The 21,609-nt window shown below is 44.7% G+C and overlaps 1 protein-coding gene across 1 annotated transcript in view; it reads right to left on the bottom strand.

Moving 5' to 3' along the window:
• The window catches only part of LOC109891860 (probable phospholipid-transporting ATPase IA), a 112,800-nt gene that overhangs the window by 12,150 nt on the left and 79,041 nt on the right, over positions 1–21,609 (bottom strand). The window contains exons 11-13 of the mRNA XM_031825954.1: positions 20,676–20,750; positions 9,516–9,638; positions 3,494–3,572 (exon numbers count right to left, since the gene is read on the bottom strand). Coding sequence (XP_031681814.1) covers positions 3,494–3,572; positions 9,516–9,638; positions 20,676–20,750 — 277 coding nt within the window. The remainder of the gene's footprint in view (positions 1–3,493; positions 3,573–9,515; positions 9,639–20,675; positions 20,751–21,609) is intronic.

The following is a 21,609-nucleotide window of genomic DNA, read 5'->3' as shown; positions in this document are numbered from 1 at the left end:
ACATATCCTCAAAATTCAACACATGGGCGTGCCTGGGGAGAGTGTTAGAGCAGGAGAGAGAGAGAGAGAGAGAACAAGAACGAGAGAGAGAGAGAGAGAGAGAGAGGGAGAGAGAGAGAGAACAAGAACGAGAGAGAGAGTCTGGCTGCCCTTTGCTTCCTGCTAGCCACATGCCTATGTATGTGCTGAGGCCTTGCTGACAACCTGTCAGTCAGACTGAAGGGCCTTCTCTCTGGGCTTTGTTTGGAGAGCAGGCCCACGCCTGTGTGGTCCTCTGGGTCCAGCAGCCAAGACTACATAGACTCAGAGATCCCCATTCTCTCCATGTGAGCTGAACAGTGTAACTTAAAAGTGTCTGTGTGTGTGTGTGTGTGCCTGCACGCACGTTTATGTTCAAGCATGCCAATGTTTATAATTCATGAGGCTAGTGGGTAAAAAGAAAAGTAATCAAGACAAGGTATGTGTGTTAACTGGATCCCACTCCACCCAGAGCCTGTAGAGACTAGAAATCCTGCCTCAGTCCCAAACAGCACCCTATTCTCAATATAGAACACTACCTGGTCAAAAGCAGTACACCATATACCAGGGATCATTAACTATACTGAACAAAAATATAAACGCAACATGTGAAGTGTTGGTCCCATGATTCATGAGCTGAAATAAAAGATCCCAAAAATGTTCCATACGCACAAATGTCCAACAGAGCTGTGGCCAGATAATTTTACGTTCATTTCTCTACCATAAGGCTTATGGTAGAGAAATGAACGTAAAATTATCTGTCGTTTAAATAATTTGGCAGTACATCCAATCGGCCTCACAACCGCAGACCACGTGTAACCACGCCAGCCCAGGACCTCCACATCCACCTTCTTCACCTGCGGGATTGTCTGAGGAGGGGGAGGTGGGGTGCTGAGGAGTTTTTCTGTGTATAATAAAACCCTTTTGTGGCGAAAAACGAATTCTGATTGGCTTGGCCAGGCTCCAAAGTGGGTGTGGCTATGCCCTCCCAGGCCACCCATAGCTGTGCCCCTGCCCAATCATGTGAAATGTGTATATTAGAGTCTAATGAATTTATTTAAATTGACTGATTTCCTTTTATGAACTGTAACTCAGTAAAATCTTTGAAATTGTTGCGTTTATATTTTTGTTTAGTACAGATTCAGCTGTGGGACAATTATTTTCTTCAGAGGATGGTTAGGGGCCAGAACATAATTACAAATCATTTCTAGACTGCAAATTGAAAACAAACGAAAACATGCGGTCTCTCCTTCACTGCAGCCGAAGTGAGTAAGACATTTAAACGTGTTAACCCTCGCAAGGCTGCAGGCCCAGACGGCATCCCCAGCCGCGCCCTCAGAGCATGCGCAGACCAGCTGGCCGGTGTGTTTACGGACATATTCAACCAATCCCTATCCCAGTCTGCTGTTCCCACATGCTTCAAGAGGGCCACCATTGTTCCTGTTCCCAAGAAAGCTAAGGTAACTGAGCTAAACGACTACCGCCCCGTAGCACTCACATCCGTCATCATGAAGTGCTTTGAGAGACTAGTCAAGGACCATATCACCTCCACCCTACCTGACACCCTTGACCCACTCCAATTTGCTTACCGCCCAAATAGGTCCACAGACGATGCAATCTCAACCACACTGCACACTGCCCTAACCCATCTGGACAAGAGGAATACCTATGTGAGAATGCTGTTCATCGACTACAGCTCGGCATTCAACACCATAGTACCCTCCAAGCTCGTCATCAAGCTCGAGACCCTGGGTCTCGACCCCGCCCTGTGCAACTGGGTACTGGACTTCTTGATGGGCCACCCCCAGGTGGTGAGGGTAGGCAACAACATTTCCACCCCGCTGATCCTCAACACTGGGGCCCCACAAGGTTGCGTTCTGAGCCCTCTCCTGTACTCCCTGTTCACCCACGACTGCGTGGCCACGCACGCCTCCAACTCAATCATCAAGTTTGCGGACAGTGGTAGGCTTGATTACCAACAACGACGAGACGGCCTACAGGGAGGAGGTGAGGGCCCTCGGAGTGTGGTGTCAGGAAAATAACCTCACACTCAACGTCAACAAAACTAAGGAGATGATTGTGGACTTCAGGAAACAGCAGAGGGAACACCCACCTATCCACATCGATGGAACAGTAGTGGAGAGGGTGGTAAGTTTTAAGTTCCTCGGTGTACACATCACAGACAAACTGAATTGGTCCACCCACACAGACCGCATCGTGAAGAAGGCGCAGCAGCGCCACTTCAACCTCAGGAGGCTGAAGAAATTCGGCTTGTCACCAAAAGCACTCACAAACTTCTACAGATGCACAATCGAGAGCATCCTGTCGGGATGTATCACCGCCTGGTACGGCAACTGCTCCGCCCACAACCGTAAGGCTCTCCAGAGGGTAGTGAGGTCTGCACAACGCATCACCGGGGGCAAACTACCTGCCCTCCAGGACACCTACACCACCCGATGTCACAGGAAGGCCATAAAGATCATCAAGGACAACAACCACCCGAGCCACTGCCTGTTCACCCCGCTATCATCCAGAAGGCGAGGTCAGTACAGGTGCATCAAAGCTGGGACCGAGAGACTGAAAAACAGCTTCTATCTCAAGGCCATCAGACTGTTAAACAGCCACCACTAACATTGAGTGGCTACTGCCAACACACTGTCAATGCCACTGACTCTACTCCAGCCACTTTAATCATGGGAATTGATGGGAAATGATGTAAATATATCACTAGCCACTTTAAACAATGCTACCTTATATAATGTTACTTACCCTACATTATTCATCTCATATGCATACGTAGATACTGTACTCTATATCATCGACTGCATCCTTATGTAATACATGTATCACTAGCCACTTTAACTATGCCACTTGGTTTACATACTCATCTCATATGTATATACTGTACTCGATATCATCTACTGTATCTTGCCTATGCTGCTCTGTACCATCACTCATTCATATATCCTTATGTACATATTCTTTATCCCCTTACACTGTGTATAAGACAGTAGTTTTTTTGGGGGAATTGTTAGTTAGATTACTTGTTCGTTATTACTGCATTGTCGGAACTAGAAGCACAAGCATTTCGCTACACTCGCATTAACATCTGCTAACCATGTGTATGTGACAAATAAATTTGATTTGATTTGATTTGATTTGAATTGACCGCAATAATTCCAAACAGATGTAATATTTGACTAAAACACAATAATTTCAAACCTTGCTTACATTTGTATATGATCACTTACAGTAGTATGTCTCTCTATTATGCCTGGGAATACTTTGGAACAGATTTCCCAAAAATCACTTCGAGCTGATTTGCTTATTTTATTTAAAAATAATTTGGTCCACGGGCTACCAGTTGGGGAACCCTGCCATATACTGTAGCAAATAGGGTGCCGTTTGAGACACACCCTTAAAAGACAGATGAGTCTCTGGCAGGTTAGGGTTAGAGTCTCTGGGAGGTGCTTACCATGCTGGAAGGCTAGGAGGGGGACCCAGAAAAGGATGACAGAGTGGAAGAGGCCGTTCAGACAATGGGCCCAGAAGACCTGCAAGGAGGGGGGAGAGAGGGATGGAGAAGGGAGGGGGTTGGGTGTGTTGGTGGGTTCCAGGGTGAAAGAAGGAGAGAAAAAGCATGAGAAACCCGGTTGCTGACTGAACTTGCCTAGCGACCCCTGACCTGGGCTCTTTGTCCTGGCTCAGCACTCGGCTAAGTGGAGGTTTTGTAGGGCCTCCTGTCTGAATGGCCACCCCGCTGACAGACACTTTGTATATCCTCCTGTGTGTTGGTGTAGTACTGGAGGAGAGAGGGTGCAGGGATGTGTGTAGGTTTGGTGTGTGTGTGTGTGTGTGTGTGTGTGTGTGTGTGTGTGTGTGTGTGTGTGTGTGTGTGTGTGTGTGTGTGTGTGTGTGTGTGTGTGTGTGTGAGCATGAAAGTCGGGTGGGCTATGTCAGTGTGATGGTTTGTGGTGGGGGGAAGTTTTCCTTTCCCCCTCCTTTCCTGTAGACTTCCTCATCAATTTCAAAAGTCTTTCATATGTGAATTTAAGATGGCACAAAAATAAATGAAGAGCAGAAAGCAGAAATCAATCTAAAAACACAGAGAAGTTTGAAGTGGATTAACTTGTTTTTACGGTAAATCATAAGAAGCTGGAAAAGTAAGAAAACAGTAGTGTGTGTGTGTGTATATGCATTGTGCGTTTCCACACAGGCGACTCTACAGTATGTGTGCGTTGTTGTGTGTGGACCTTGGATGAGACGTTTAAATCAATAGTCCTTTTTCCAAAAACACTGTTTCAAATGTACATTATGCACAGATGTCACCAAACACAACACTAAAGGATGATGCAGCATGAAATGGCCGTGTAATCAACCCTGCCAAAACAAAACTGCATTCATGCCCCCTTGTTCCCCTACCCTGCTCCAATCACTGCTCTGTTATTCCTAAAAGTTTTAAATAGATTTTTATAAAACAGCAAGGAGCACATTCTGAGTTGAAAAAAAAAAAACTTTACTCTCTCAAGATTTTAACTTTTTAATACATTTCTGGCAGACCAATTTAATGGCACACTTCCGTAAAAAGCACTCTTGTCAACCTCATAAAATTGGTCGATGAAAACACAATTTCTTATTTAAGACAAATTATAAAACCGACCGGCTTATGGAAGTTGCGTTTTTGTCAAGGCAGCAGCTACTCTTCCTGGGGTCCAGCAAAATCAGCAATTATACATTTTAAAAACATTACAATACATTCATAACAGATTTCACAACATATTAAGTGTGTGCCCTCAAGCCTCTACTCTACTACCACATATCTATAACACAAAATCCATGTGTACATGTGTGTATAGTGCATATGTTATTCTGTGTTTGCATGCATATGTCTATGTTTGTGTTGCTTCACAGTCCCCGCTGTTCCATAAGGTGTATTTTGATCTGTTTTTTAAATCAAATTTTAATGCTGGCATGAGTTACTTGATGTGGAATATAGTTCCATGTAGTCATGGCACTATGTAGTACTGTGCGCCTCCCATAGTCTGTTCTGGACTTGTGGACTGTGAAGAGACCTCTTGTGGCATGTCTTTTGGGGTATGCATGGGTGTCGGAGCTGTGTGCCAGTAGTTCAAATTGACAGCTCGGTGCATTAACATGTCAATACCTCTCATAAATACACGCAGTGATGAAGTTATTCTCTCCTCCACTTTGACCCAGGAGAGATTGACAATGTTAGCTCTCTGTGTACATCCAAGGCCAGCCGTGCTGCCCTGTTCTGAGCCAATTACAATTCCCTATTTGTGGCAATTACAATTACAATTCTCACAAAGTCCCTCTTTGTGGCACCTGACCACACGACTGAACTGTAGTCCAGGTGCGACAAAACTAGGGCCTGTAGGACCTGCTTTGTTTATAGTGCTGTTAGAAATGCAGAGTAACACTTTACTTTAGACCGAGTTCTCCCCATTCTAGCTACTGTTGTATCAATATGTTTTGAACATGACAGTTTATATTCCAGGGATATTTCAAGCAGTTTAGTCTTCTCAACTTGCTCAATTTCCACATTATTCATTACAGTATTTAGTTGAGGTTTAGGGAATGATTTGTCCCAAATACAATGCTTTTAGTTTTTGAAATATTTAGGACTAACTTATTCCTTGCAACCCATTCTGAAACTAACTGCAACTCTTTAAGTGTTGCTGTCATTTCAGTCGCTGTGGTAGCTGACGTGTATAGTGTTGAGTCATCTGCATACATAGACGCACTGGTTTTACTCAAAGCCAGTGGCATGTCGTTAGTAAAGATTGAAAAAAGTAAGGGGCCTAGACAGCTGCCCTGAGGAATTCCTGATTCTACCTGGATTTTGTTGGCGGCTTCCATTTGTTGGAGGCTTCCATTAAAAAACACCCTCTGTGTTCTGTTAGACAGGTAGCTCTTTAACCATAATATAGCAGGGGGTGTAAAGCCATAAAACATACGTTTTTCCAGCAACAGACTATGATCAATAATGTCAAAAGCCGCACTGAAGTCTAACAAAACAGCCCCCATTAACTTCTTTCATCAACGTCTGGTTGCTCGTCATTACACACCACGGACCAACAAATATTCTTCACATCAACAACATAGGAATCACTACAAAATGTATTGTAGGTATTATACACAATATTATGCCCAGCATTTGAATCTTTGATATGGCTAGTATATTGTGATAACTACATCCGATGGATGTACCCCCCCCCCCCATCTCTGTGGTTCAATGTGTTATAGATTATCTTCCAATGCTACAATTACACGTTTAAGCCCAATTAGCCTCAACTGGCAAGTAGCCTACAACTTTCCCCTCTGTCCCTGTCTCCACCACCCCTACCCCACCTCACATCACCCTCCTCACTCTGCCCCAACACAACCCAGTGTGGAACAACAACCCCACCTCACATCACCCTCAACACAACCCAGTGTGGAACAACAACCCCACCTCACATCACCCTCCTCACTCTGCCCCAACACAACCCAGTGTGGAACAACAACCCCACCTCACATCACCGTCCTCACTCTGCCCCAACACAACCCAGTGTGGAACAACAACCCCACCTCACATCACCGTCCTCACTCTTCCCCAACACAACCCAGTGTGGAACAACAACCCCACCTCACATCACCCTCCTCACTCTGCCCCAACACAACCCAGTGTGGAACAATAACCCCACCTCACATCACCCTCCTCACTCTGCCCCAACACAACCCAGTGTGGAACAATAACCCCACCTCACATCACCCTCCTCACTCTGCCCCAACACAACCCAGTGTGGAACAATAACCCCACCTCACATCACCGTCCTCACTCTTCCCCAACACAACCCAGTGTGGAACAATAACCCCACCTCACATCACCCTCCTCACTCTTCCACAACACAACACAGTGTGGAACAATAACCCCACCTCACATCACCCTCCTCACTCTGCCCCAACACAACCCAGTGTGGAACAACAACCCCACCTCACATCACCCTCAACACAACCCAGTGTGGAACAACAACCCCACCTCACATCACCCTCCTCACTCTGCCCCAACACAACCCAGTGTGGAACAACAACCCCACCTCACATCACCGTCCTCACTCTGCCCCAACACAACCCAGTGTGGAACAATAACCCCACCTCACATCACCGTCCTCACTCTTCCCCAACACAACCCAGTGTGGAACAACAACCCCACCTCACATCACCCTCCTCACTCTGCCCCAACACAACCCAGTGTGGAACAACAACCCCACCTCACATCACCCTCCTCACTCTGCCCCAACACAACCCAGTGTGGAACAATAACCCCACCTCACATCACCCTCCTCACTCTGCCCCAACACAACCCAGTGTGGAACAATAACCCCACCTCACATCACCGTCCTCACTCTTCCCCAACACAACCCAGTGTGGAACAATAACCCCACCTCACATCACCGTCCTCACTCTTCCACAACACAACACAGTGTGGAACAATAACCCCACCTCACATCACCCTCCTCACTCTGCCCCAACAGAACCCAGTGTGGAACAATAACCCCACCTCACATCACCCTCCTCACTCTGCCCCAACACAACACAGTGTGGAACAATAACCCCACCTCACATCACCCTCGTCACTTTGCCCCAACACAACACAGTGTGGAACAATAACCCCACCTCACATCACCGTCCTCACTCTGCCCCAACACAACACAGTGTGGAACAATAAGCCTTTATAAATGCCCAGCACCCTAATGAATGCTAATGAAATCAATAAATGTTCATAATCATTTGTCATAGTGAAGCCTCACTCCCCTCCCCCCACCGCTGTATCCCGGCAGGTTGCTAAGAACTTTGGCATGAATGCCGGCCCGTCCATGTCCGTGCCCTGGCTAAAAGATTCGGGCCCATTGTGCGGCACCTAATTGCTTAAAAAAGCATGAAAGGATGTCGTTTATATCGGGCCAAATATTTCCTGTCCTTCCTCTTTAATGCTGTTGCGCAAAGCGAGGGACGAGAGGAGGGAGTGGGGGAGGAGTAAATGGAGGGAAATGATGAGGCGGTGTAATTACTGGGGGCCACATCGGGGGACTGAGGTTTATTAGAGTGACTTAAGTGTCAGGAAAATGCAATTAAAAATGAAAGGGGACACAGTGGTGCAGGCGGCGACGCCTGAAATATTTCACACCCTTCCCTGGCCCTCTCTCTCTTACCTCCTAATTCGCTCAGACAGTATCTGTCGTGTACAAAAGAGACAGGCGTGCAGATAGAAAGGGGTTTCGGGCAAATTCCTGCTGGATTTTTGCACCTTGCCTCGGGCCATGGACATTTTTCTGAGGGAAAGCGTGGACAGGCCAGTGAAAACACCACGGTGACCTGGACAAGTCATTGTTACAGGGCTTTAGCAAGGGGTCAAACGAAAATGGAGGAAAACCAATTCAACAAGTCAGTCTTGATTTGCAGGGCAACTTGAAACCACAAAACTGAGACTGCGGCCTGCCTTGCACAATGTCACCCTGCTATTCCCTGGAGGGTCATATAACACTTGGCCATATGGAGCCCTTCTCTCACCCAAACAGAAATAAAAGCTGTGAGGGGGACATGCCGGCTGAGGTCCATGGGTCAACTCTAACTGTGAGGTGACTGACCTCATGCAGACTAACTCTCTGGGGAGAGACCAGTAGACTGGGGTTATCTTATTTACAGTACTTACGCTAAACCAGCCCGACCAGGCAAGAAGGCCAGTTCAGACAGCCCCTTGCTTAAAAAACAATCATAATTTTCCACAGTTTATGTGGTTTATCTCTCCCTTTAACCTCCACCCCTCTCTATGGCCCGCTATCTCCCCACTCCCCCTGTCGCCCCTGACCTCCATGGCCACTCGGGCTTTAATCTGTCTCCATGCGGCACTAACCGGGTCTCCACGCCTGTAAAGTAAGGGGGCTAGGTGTGCCGTGGATGGGGGGTTAAAGGCCGTAGAAGGGGGGCAGGCATGGAGAAGGGGAGACATCTTTGTTAACAGACAGCAGGGGAAAGCTAACAGACAGCCCCCCCAATAGACAGAGAGACAGTCAGGCAGACACCCTCTGACCACTGAACCTGGTAAGACTGGTGATCATTATGTGGAGAGACCCCACGTGTAAGACGGACCAATTGGGACAGACGAGCAGATTCATTCTCTGTCATTAGACTGACCTAAAATCAGTTTGGAGCATTTCGGAGCTTATCAGGTCTCCATTGTGTGTAAAGGATGTCAATTTGGAGACAGAACAGAGGTTAGAAGAAAAAGAAAACGCCTGGTTGATTGCAGTCTTATATCTCCCTTTTTGTTTGTGCTAAGTAAACTTTAGTAAACCTATTTAAGCTTAGAAAATACTTAATACTTAAGAGTTTACTACACTATGAATGGAAATGTGGCCCAGACAAACAACATGAGGGGTAAAAGTGGAATGACAGAAAATGAAGGAATCTCTAAAGTTCAGACATAGACCTACCTTGGTGTTGAAACCCAAGGCATTCTGGGAGGTTTTGTAGAGTTCTGGGTACTTCAACATGTTCTCTTTCCTGCATGAGCGTTCAAATATTCCCAGAGTGAGAGGAGGCAGAGCGGTGAAAATCTAAACACACAAACACACATGCCAAATGAAACCACACTGTTTTGCATTGTTCAACATGTCCCATCACAAAACCCAGAAGTGAGGATAAAGTTAATCAACTCAAAATCCCAGTAGACACAACTAACGGCCTGTTAGCAAAGACGCTATCAGATACAATGTTGGATGGGGAAATAGTCTTATCTTTCCTCAGTGAGTAACCTAATGAAAGCCAGGCTTTTCATAATCACAAGGACCTTCAAGACATAATTGATTCCATTACTGCATTAGTGAAAACACGGACCGTAATGATGTCCTATTCAGCAAAGTATTTGCCCCCTTTCTGATTTTCTACATTTTTGAATATTTTGGACACTGAATTTGATCAGATCTTAAACCAAAACATAATATTAGATAAACACAAATAAAACAATATATTGATACTTTTTTCATTTATTTAATAAGCAAAGTTATGCGACACCCAATGCCTCTGTGTGAAAAAGTTATTGTCCCCTTACACTCAACAACTGGTTGTGCCGCCTTTATCTGCAGTGACTGCATCCAAACGCTTCCTGTAGTTGTTGATCAGTCTCACATTGCTGTGGAGGAATTTTGGCCCACTCTTCCATGTAGAACTGCTTTAACTCAGCAACATTTGTGGGTTTTCGAGCATGAACGGATCGTTTCAGGTCCGGCCACAACATCTCAATTCGGGATTAGGTCTGGACTTTGACTAGGCCATTCCAGAACTTTAAATGTGCTGCTTTTCAGCCATTCTGATGTAGACTTTATTGTGTGTTTAGGATCATTGTCCTGCTGCATGACACAGCTGCGCTTCAGCTCACGGATGGATGACCTGACATTCTCCTTTAGAATTCTCTGATACAGAGCACAACCAGATAAAGACGGCACAACCAGTTATTGAGTGTAAGGGGGAATTACTTTTCCACAGAGGGGCATTGGGTGTTGCATAACTTTGTTAATTAAATAAATGAAATAAGTATCAACATTTTGTGTTTGTTTCCTCAGGTTCCCTTTATCTAATATTAGGTTATGGTTGAAGATTTGATAACATTCTGCGTCAGAAATATGCAACAAAAAAAGAGAATAAGAAAGGGGCAAATACTTTTTCACAGCACTGTGTACAGTGCATTCGGAAAGTATTCGAATCCCTTGACTTTTTCCATATTTTGTTACGTTACAGCCTTATTCTAAAATGGATTACTTATTTTTATCCTTCATCAATCTACACACTATTCCCCATAATGACAAAGCATAAACAAGTTTTTAGAAGAAAAAAAACAAGTAGTCAGACCCATTGCTATCAGACTCAAATTTGAGCTCAGGTGCATCCTGTTTCCAGTGATAATCCTTGAGATGTTTCAACAACTTGATTGTAAATGATTTGGAAAGGCACACACCTGTCTATATAAGGTCCCACAGTTTACAGTGCATGTCAGAGAAAAAAACAAGCCATGAGGTCAGAGGAATTGTCCGAAGAGCTCAGAGACAGGATTGTGTTGAGGCACAGAGCTGGGGAAGGGTACCAAAAAATGTCTGCAGCATTGAAGGTCCCCAAGAACACAGTGGCCTCCATCATTATTAAATGGAAGAAGTTTGGAACCACCAAGACTTTTCCTAGAGCTAGCCGCCCGGTCAAACTGAGCAATCGGGGGAGAAGGGCCTTGGTCTGGGAGGTGACAAAGAACCCGATGGTCACTCTGACAGAGCTCCACAGTTCCTCTGTGGAGATGGCAGAACCTTCCAGAAGGACCACTATTTCTGCAGCACTCCACCAATCAGGCCTTCATGGTAGAGTGGCCAGACGGAAGGCACATGACAGCGGAAGGCTCATAAAAGGCACATGACAGCCTGCCTGAAGTTCGCCAAAAGAAACCTAAAGGACTCTCAGACCATGAGAAACAAGATTCTCCGGTCTGATGAAACCAAGATTGAACTCTTTGGCCTGAATGCCAAGCGTCACATCTGGAGGAAACCTCCCTACGGTGAAGCATGGTGGTGGCAGCATCATGCTGTGGGGATGTTTTTCAGCGGCAGGGACTGGGAGACTAGTCAGGATAAAGGGAAAGATGAATGGATCAAAGTACAGAGAGACCCTTGATGAAAACCTGCTCCAGAGTGCTCAGCACCTCAGACTGGGGTGAAGGTTCACCTTCCAACAGGACCCTAAGCACACAGCCAAGACAACGCAGGAGTGGCTTCAGGACAAGTCTGTGAATGTCCTTGAGTGGCCCTGCCGGAGCCCGGAGTTGAATCTGATCCAACGTCTCTGGAGAGACCTGAAAATTGCTGTGCAGCGATGCTACCCATCCAACCTGACAGAGCTTGAGAGGATTTGCAGAGAAGAATGGGAGAAACTCCCTAAATACAAGTGTGCCAAGCTTGTAGCGCAAGAAAACTCAACACTGTCAAAGGTACTTCAACAGTACTGAGTAAAGGGTCTGAAAACTTATGTCGATGTGATATTACAGGTTTGTTATTTTGTATAAATTTGCAAACTTTTTTTTTTTTTTTACTGTTTTTGCTTTGTCATTATGGGGTATTGTGTGTAGAACAGTTTAAATTATTTTAGAATAAGGCTGTGACGTAACAAAATGTGAGAAAAGTCTGGAAAGAAACAGTTTGCTTACTATGGGACAAACAATACCAAGAAAAGGATCAACAATAAGATAAAATTCATCCTGTCCATTAGCAAATTATTTATACACTAGATGTTAAAGCCACCACGCGTCCATCTTGGCACTCCCTCACCATTGTAAAACATATTTTGGAAGCTATAGAAATGCATGTCTTAATGTCTACATGTTTATTATATTACAGACACCTTAATTTGTATTTATTTATTTATTTCACCTTTATTTAACCAGGTAGGCAAGTTGAGAACAAGTTCTCATTTACAATTGCGACCTGGCCAAGATAAAGCAAAGCAGTTCGACACATACAACGACACAGAGTTACACATGGAGTAAAACAAACATGCAGTCAATAATACAGTATAAACAAGTCTATATACGATGTGAGCAAATGAGGTGAGATAAGGGAGGTAATGGCAAAAAAAGGCCATGGTGGCAAAGTAAATACAATATAGCAAGTAAAACACTGGAATGGTAGATTTGCAATGGAAGAATGTGCAAATTAGAAATAAAAATAATGGGGTGCAAAGGAGCAAAATAAATAAATAAGTTAAATACAGTAGGGAAAGAGGTAGTTGTTTGGGCTAAATTATAGGTGGGCTATGTACAGGTGCAGTAATATGTGAGCTGCTCTGACAGTTGGTGCTTAAAGCTAGTGAGGGAGATAAGTGTTTCCAGTTCCAGAGATTTTTGTAGTTCGTTCCAGTCATTGGCAGCAGAGAACTGGAAGGAGAGGCGGCCAAAGAAAGAATTGGTTTTGGGGGTGACTAGAGAGATATACCTGCTGGAGCGTGTGCTACAGGTGGGAGATGCTATGGTGACCAGCGAGCTGAGATAAGGGGGGACTTTACCTAGCAGGGTCTTGTAGATGACATGGAGCCAGTGGGTTTGGCGACGACTATGAAGCGAGGGCCAGACAACGAGAGCGTACAGGTCGCAATGTTGGGTAGTATATGGGGCTTTGGTGACAAAACGGATTGCACTGTGATAGACTGCATCCAATTTGTTGAGTAGGGTATTGGAGGCTATTTTGTAAATGACATCGCCAAAGTCGAGGATTGGTAAGATGGTCAGTTTTACAAGGGTATGTTTGGCAGCATGAGTGAAGGATGCTTTGTTGCGAAATAGGAAGCCAATTCTAGATTTTACTTTGGATTGGAGATGTTTGATATGGGTCTGGAAGGAGAGTTTACACCTAAGTATTTGTAGTTGTCCACGTATTCTAAGTCAGAGCCGTCCAGAGTAGTGATGTTGGACAGGCGGGCAGGTGCAGGTATCGATCGGTTGAAGAGCATGCATTTAGTTGTACTTGTATTTAAGAGCAATTGGAGGCCACGGAAGGAGAGTTGTATGGCATTGAAGCTTGCCTGGAGGGTTGTTAACACAGTGTCCAAAGAAGGGCCAGAAGTATACAGAATGGTGTCGTCTGCGTAGAGGTGGATCAGAGACTCACCAGCAGCAAGAGCGACCTCATTGATGTATACAGAGAAGAGTAGAATTGAACCCTGTGGCACCCCCATAGAGACTGCCAGAGGTCCGGAGAGCAGACCCTCCAATTTGACACACTGAACTCTATCAGAGAAGTAGTTGGTGAACCAGGCGAGGCAATCATTTGAGAAACCAAGGCTGTCGAGTCTGCCGATGAGGATGTGGTGATTGACAGAGTCGAAAGCCTTGGCCAGATCAATGAATACGGCTGCACAGTAATGTTTCTTATCGATGGCGGTTAAGATATCGTTTAGGACCTTGAGCGTGGCTGAGGTGCATCCACGACCAGCTCTGAAACCAGATTGCATAGCAGAGAAGGTATGGTGAGATTCGAAATGGTCGGTAATCTGTTTGTTGACTTGGCTTTCGAAGACCTTAGAAAGGCATGGTAGGATAGATATAGGTCTGTAGCAGTTTGGGTCAAGAGTGTCCCCCCCTTTGAAGAGGGGGATGACCGCAGCTGCTTTCCAATCTTTGGGAATCTCAGAAGACACGAAAGAGAGGTTGAACAGGCTAGTAATAGGGGTGGCAACAATTTCGGCAGATCATTTTTAGAAAGAAAGGGTCCAGATTGTCTAGCCCGGCTGATTTGTAGGGGTCCAGATTTTGCAGCTCTTTCAGAACATCAGCTGAACGGATTTGGGAGAAGGAGAAATGGGGAAGGCTTGGGCGAGTTCAAATCAAATCAAATTTTATTTGTCACATACACATGGTTAGCAGATGTTAATTCGAGTGTAGCGAAATGCTTTTGCTTCTAGTTCCGACAATGCAGTAATAACCAACAAGTAATCTAACTAACAATTCCAAAACTACTGTCTTATACACACAAGTGTAAGGGGATAAAGAATATGTACATAAAGATATATGAATGAGTGATGGTACAGAGCGGCATAGAAAAGATACAGTAGATGGTATCGAGTACAGTATATACATATGAGATGAGTATGTAAACAAAGTGGCATAGTTAAAGTGGCTAGTGATACATGTATTACATAAAGATGCAGTAGATGATATAGAGTACAGTATATACGTATACATATGAGATGAATAATGTAGGGTATGTAAACATTAAATTAGGTAGCATTGTTTAAAGTGGCTAGTGATATATTTTACATAATTTCCCATCAATTCCCATTATTAAAGTGAGTCAGTGTGTTGGCAGCAGCCACTCAATGTTAGTGGTGGCTGTTTAACAGTCTGATGGCCTTGAGATAGAAGCTGTTTTTCAGTCTCTCGGTCCCAGCTTTGATGCAACTGTACTGACCTCGCCTTCTGGATGATAGCGGGGTGAACAGGCAGTGGCTCGGGTGGTTGTTGTCCTTGATGATCTTTATGGCCTTCCTGTAACATTGGGTGGTGTAGGTGTCCTGGAGGGCAGGTAGTTTGCCCCCGGTGATGCGTTGTGCAGACCTCACTACCCTCTGGAGAGCCTTACGGTTGTGGGCGGAGCAGTTGCCGTACCAGGCGGTGATACAGCCCGCCAGGATGCTCTCGATTGTGCATCTGTAGAAGTTTGTGAGTGCTTTTGGTGACAAGCCGAATTTCTTCAGCCTCCTGAGGTTGAAGAGGCGCTGCTGCGCCTTCTTCACGATGCTGTCTGTGTGGGTGGACCAATTCAGTTTGTCTGTGATGTGTATGCCGAGGAACTTAAAACTTGCTACCCTCTCCACTACTGTTCCATCGATGTGGATAGGGGGGTGTTCCCTCTGCTGTTTCCTGAAGTCCACAATCATCTCCTTAGTTTTGTTGACGTTGAGTGTGAGGTTATTTTCCTGACACCACACTCCGAGGGCCCTCACCTCCTCCCTGTAGGCCGTCTCGTCGTTGTTTGGAGCTTGGAGGGTACTATGGTGTTAAATGCCGAGCTGTAGTCGATGAACAGCATTCTCACATAGTTATTCCTCTTGTCCAGATGGGTTAGGGCAGTGTGCAGTGTGGTTGAGATTGCATCGTCTGTGGACTTATTTGGGCGGTAAGCAAATTGGAGTGGGTCTAGGGTGTCAGGTAGGGTGGAGGTGATATGCTCCTTGACTAGTCTCTCAAAGCACTTCATGATGACGGAAGTGAGTGCTACGGGGCGGTAGTCGTTTAGCTCAGTTACCTTAGCTTTCTTGGGAACAGGAACAATGGTGGCCCTCTTGAAGCATGTGGGAACAGCAGACTGGGATAGGGATTGATTGAATATGTCCGTAAACACACCAGCCAGCTGGTCTGTGCATGCTCTGATGGCGCGGCTGGGGATGCCATCTGGGCCTGCAGCTTTGCGAGGGTTAACACGTTTAAATGTTTTACCCACCACCAGTTGCTGTGGGGGGTGCAGTGCTGTTGACCGGGGTAGGAGTAGCCAGGTGGAAAGCATGGCCAGCCATAGAAAAATGCTTATTGAAATTCTCAATTATGGTGGATTTATCAGTGGTGACAGTGTTTCCTATCTTCAGTGCAGTGGGCAGCTGGGAGGAGGTGTTCTTATTCTCCATGGACTTTACAGTGTCCCAGAACTTTTTGCCTTAGCTTTTCTAACTGCCTGTGTATAATGGTTTCTAGCTTCCCTGAACAGCTGCATATCACGGGGGCTGTTCGATGCTAATTTTGTGTTGGTTAAGGGCAGTCAGGTCTGGGGAGAACCAAGGGCTATATCTGTTCCTGGTTCTAAATCTCTTGAATGGGGCATGTTTATTTAAGATGGTTAGGAAGGCATTTAAAAAATATATCCTCTACTGACGGGATGAGATCAATATCCTTCCAGGATACCCCGGCCAGGTCGATTAGAAAGGCCTGCTCGCTGAAGTGTTTCAGGGAGCGTTTGACAGTGATGAGTGGAGGTCGTTTGACCGCTGACCCATTACGGATGCAGGCAATGAGGCAGTGATCGCTGAGATCTTGGTTGAAGACAGCAGAGGTGTATTTAGAGGGCAAGTTGGTTAGGATGATATCTATGAGGGTGCCCGTGTTTAAGGCTTTGGGGAGGTACCTGGTAGGTTCATTGATAATTTGTGTGAGATTGAGGGCATCAAGTTTAGATTGTAGGATGGCTGGGGTGTTTAAGCATGTTCCAGTTTAGGTCGCCTAGCAGCACGAGCTCTGAAGTTAGATGGGGGGCAATCAGTTCACATACGGTGTCCAGAGCACAGCTGGGGGCAGAGGGTGGTCTATAGCAGGCGGCAACGGTGAGAGACTTGTTTTTAGAGAGGTGAATTTTTAAAAGTAGAAGTTCAAATTGTTTGGGTACAGACCTGGATAGTAGGACAGAACTCTGCAGGCTATCTTTGCAGTAAGATTGCAACACCGCCCCCTTTGGCAGTTCTATCTTGTCTGAAAATGTTGTAGTTCGGGATTAAAATTTCCGAATTTTTGGTGGTCTTCCTAAGCCAGGATTCAGACACAGCTAGAACATCCGGGTTGGCAGAGTGTGCTAAAGCAGTGAATAGAACAAACTTAGGGAGGAGGCTTCTAATGTTAACATGCATGAAACCAAGGCTATTACGGTTACAGAAGTCGTCAAAAGAGAGCGCCTGGGGAATAGGAGTATAGCTAGGCACTGCAGGGCCTGGATTCACCTCTACATCGCCAGAGGAACAGAGGAGGAGTAAAATAAGGGTACGGCTAAAAGCAATAAGAATTGGTCGTCTAGAACGTCTGGAACAGAGCGTAAAAGGAGGTTTCCTGGGGGCGATAAAATAGCATCAAGGTATAATGTACAGACAAAGGTATGGTAGGATGTGAATACAGTGGAGGCAAACCTAGGTATTGAGTGATGAAGAGAGAGATATTGTCTCTAGAAACATCATTGATGTAATGCATACTTTGAAATAATAATATTATTATATTATGGTGATATTATGGTGATCTAAACATATAAATAAAATAAAAATCTAAAAACATTTTCCTTCAAAACATTTTTTTTAAAGATTACTAATGTTACTGTCCCACCACAACAACAAAAATACTTAAATAGATGTAATTGAAATACTGTAGAATTCCATTCATTCCTATGGAGGTCTACTCCTACTTTGGAGTGCCAATATGCCAATCAGTGGCTTCAAAGCCTCTCCATATACAGTGGGGCAAAAATGTATTTAGTCAGCCACCAATTGTGCAAGTCCTCCCACTTAAAAAGATGAGAGAGGCCTGTAATTTTCATCAAAAGTACACTTCAACTATAACAGACAAAATTAGATTTTTTTCTCCCCAGAAAATCACATTGTAGGATTTTTAATGAATTTATTTGCAAATTATGGTGGAAAATAAAAAAAAGTTTCTCAATACTTTGTTATATACCCTTTGTTGGCCATAACAGAGGTCAAATGTTTTCTGTAAGTCTTCACAAGGATTTCACACACTGTTGCTGGTATTTTGGCCCATTCCTCCATGCAGATCTCCTCTAGAGCAGTGATGTTTTGGGGCTGTTGCTGGGCAACACGGACTTTCAACTCCCTCCAAAGATTTTCTATGGGGTTGAGATCTGGAGACTGGCTAGGCCACTCCAGGACCTTGAAATGCTTCTTACGAAGCCACTCCTTCGTTACCCGGGCGGTGTGTTTGGGATCATTGTCATGCTGAAAGACCCTGCCACATTTCATCTTCAATGCCCTTGCTGATGGAAGGAGGTTTTCACTCAAATCTCACAATACATGGCCCCATTCATTCTTTCCTTTCCACGGATCAGTCGTCCTGGTCCCTTTGCAGAAAAACAGCCCCAAAGCATGATGTTTCCACCCCCATGCTTCACAGTAGGCATGGTGTTCTTTAGATGCAACTCAGCATTCTCTGTCCTCCAAACACGACGAGTTGAGTTTTTACCAAAAAGTTATATTTTGGTTTCATCTGACCATATGACATTCTCCCAATCTTCTTCTGGATCATCCAAATGCTCTCTAGCAAACTTCAGACGGGCCTGGACATGTACCGGCTTAAGCAGGGGGACACGTCTGGCACTGCAGGATTTGAGTCCCTGGCGGCGTAGTGTGTTACTGATGGTAGGCTTTGTTACTTTGGTCCCAGTTCTCTGCTGGTCATTCACTAGGTCCCCCCGTGTGGTTCTGGGATTTTTGCTCACCGTTCTTGTGATCATTTTGACCCCAAGGGCTGAGATCTTGCATGGAGCCCCAGATCGAGGGAGATTATCAGTGGTCTTGTATGTCTTCCATTTCCTAATAATTGCTCAAACCAAGCTGCTTACCTATTGCAGATTCAGTCTTCCCAGCCTGGTGCAGGTCTACAATTTTGTTTCTGGTGTCCTTTGACAGCTCTTTGGTCTTGGCCATAGTGGAGTTTGGAGTGTGACTGTTTGAGGTTGTGGACAGGTGTCTTTTATACTGATAACAAGTTCAAACAGGTGCCATTAATACAGGTAACGAGTGGAGGACAGAGGAACCTCTTAAAGAAGAAGTCTGTGAGAGCCAGAAATCTTGCTTGTTTGTAGGTGACCAAATACTTATTTTCCACCATAATTTGCAAATAAATTCATTAAAAATCCTACAATGTGATTATCTGGATTTTTTTCCTCATTTTGTCTGTCATAGTTGAAGTGTAACTATTATGAAAATTACAGGCCTCTCTCATCTTTTTAAGTGGGAGAACTTGCACAATTGGTGGCTGACTAAATACCTTTTTGCCCCACTGTACATCATTGTCCATTAGATAGTTCATGGCCAGTTCATCCCACATTTGTGAACATTGTAAACTGTTTTTTGTTTTGTAAACAGTGAACACAGCCTAATGAAAACAAAAAAAATCTTTTGCATTGATTGCCATATGCTGAAGTTATGACTTGCCCTGATTCTATTGAGTGGAGGCTGTTGAGCGTGTAGCACGTTTGGAGTTTTATTTTGATTCGACACACTCCATTCATATGCAAAAGCCATCTCAGACAAACATCTGCGACGCCCTTGACTAGTTAGCAGGTATGTTCGCAGAGCTAGTGTAATGTCTATGTGGTGTTGTAATGTTTAACTCTGAAGCAGCTGCTGAGAGAGAGAGAAGAGAGAGAAGAATGAGAGAACAGAGTGGGGACTCTGCGGGTCAGTGGTGTGAGTTCCCCATTGGCCCATCTGCAGGCTCCAGACTGCAGGCTGGGGCTGGTGGGATGCAGGAGGACATGCTCCACTGCATCGTTTCTCATTCAGGGTGCCGAGCATTGCCATTGAGGGGCGGATTCGGCCCAATGCCTCCAACAGACTTCCACAGAGCCGGTGGAATTTCCCTGCATTTTAGATAAAGTGAAAGAATAGCCCACCACCCCATACACTGTGGTTGCTTTAAAAAAACAGCCAGAGCGGTGACTAATGTTCTAATTTCTTGGTCGACGATGAAATCACTTCCTTTAGCGTTCCCGTCAACGGTGTGCGGGCACTTCTCTCCTCTCACTTCCCTCACTCGCTTTTGTTTATGGATTTGGGGTATATCTTTAATAAAAGGTGTAAAACTACACGTCAACTCGTTGAAACCCAAACAATGTACTATTCACATTTTTCGTTGCAGTGTTAAAATACACATTCTTTCCACCCGTTCACTCATTTCATTTGACAGACAAGAAACATAGGTTCATTAGATCCAAAACCGAACCCTGTGAGACATCAGTTGCCCAGAGCTGGTTGTGTGCTGTTCTAGTCAACCTGTTCCTTTATCATTCACAAATGACCACCTTCGCTAACTACACTCTTTGGGGGCATGCGAGGCTGTTGTTCTTTCCACAGTCAGTACATAGTTTGGGGCACGAGGGGAATATGGACTTAACAGCAGGTCATAAATATATGGGAAATGTCTCAGGATATGATGATATGGTCCTGCAGTAAGGGGAACACGTCTGGGGTGCCACAGCAAATCCGTTTTCTTGCCAGAGAGCAACAGAGGAGGAGAATTATAAAACAGGCTCTTTCACAGTAATGGAGAGAGGAGAGTAAATCAGATGAACACTCACCACATTGTACAGGCCGATGCACCAGCGTTCAAACAGAATCTGACCAGAGAATCCGTTGACAAAGGCAAACCAGATCTGAAGGAGACAAAAGAGCAGAGAAAAGAAGACATTTGGTCTCGTCCCCTTCCCGTTTGGATGCATGTTTTTCCATCACTTGACATTAAGCAATATGCCCTTTACTGCACTCTTAGAAAAAAAGGATAGGGTTCTACCAAGAACCGCTTTGATCTGAATACAAGGGTCCTTCTTATGGCTTGAATCCCGCTAACGGGATCGAAATGACAACAGCCAGTGAAAGTGCAGGGCACCAAATTCAAAACAACAGAAATCTCATAATTAAAATTCCTCAAACATAGAAGTATTTTACACCATTTTAAAGAAACATTTGTTGGTAATCCCACCACAGTGTCCGACTTCAAAAAGGCTTTAGGACGAAAGCACACCAAACTATTATGTTAGGTCAGCACCCAGTCACAGAAAAACACAGCCATTTTTCCAGCCAAAGAGAGTCACAAAAAGCACAAATAGAGATAAAATTTATCACTAACCTTTGATGATCTTCATCAGATGACTCATAGGACTTCATGTTACACAATACATGTATGTTTTGTTCGATAAAGTTCATATTTATATAGAAAAATCTGAGTTTACATTGGCGCGTTATGTTTAATAGTTCCAAAACATCTGGTGATTTTGCAGAGAGCCACATCAATTTACAGAAATACTCATAATAAACATTGATAAAAGATACAACTATTATGCATGGAATTATAGATTCAATTCTCCTTAATGCAACCGCTGTGTCAGATTTCAAAAAAGCTTTACCGAAAAAGCACACCATGTAAAAATCAGAGTACAGTGCTCAGACACAAAAACAAGCCATACAGATAACCGCCATGTTGTGGAGTCAACAAAAGTCAGAAATAACATTGTA

The sequence above is a fragment of the Oncorhynchus kisutch genome, linkage group LG6, assembly GCF_002021735.2.
Source record: "Oncorhynchus kisutch isolate 150728-3 linkage group LG6, Okis_V2, whole genome shotgun sequence".
NCBI classification, from domain to species: Eukaryota; Metazoa; Chordata; class Actinopteri; order Salmoniformes; family Salmonidae; genus Oncorhynchus; species Oncorhynchus kisutch.
The sequence above is the reverse complement of the archived record's forward strand: the minus strand, read 5'-3'. Positions and strand labels throughout refer to the sequence as shown.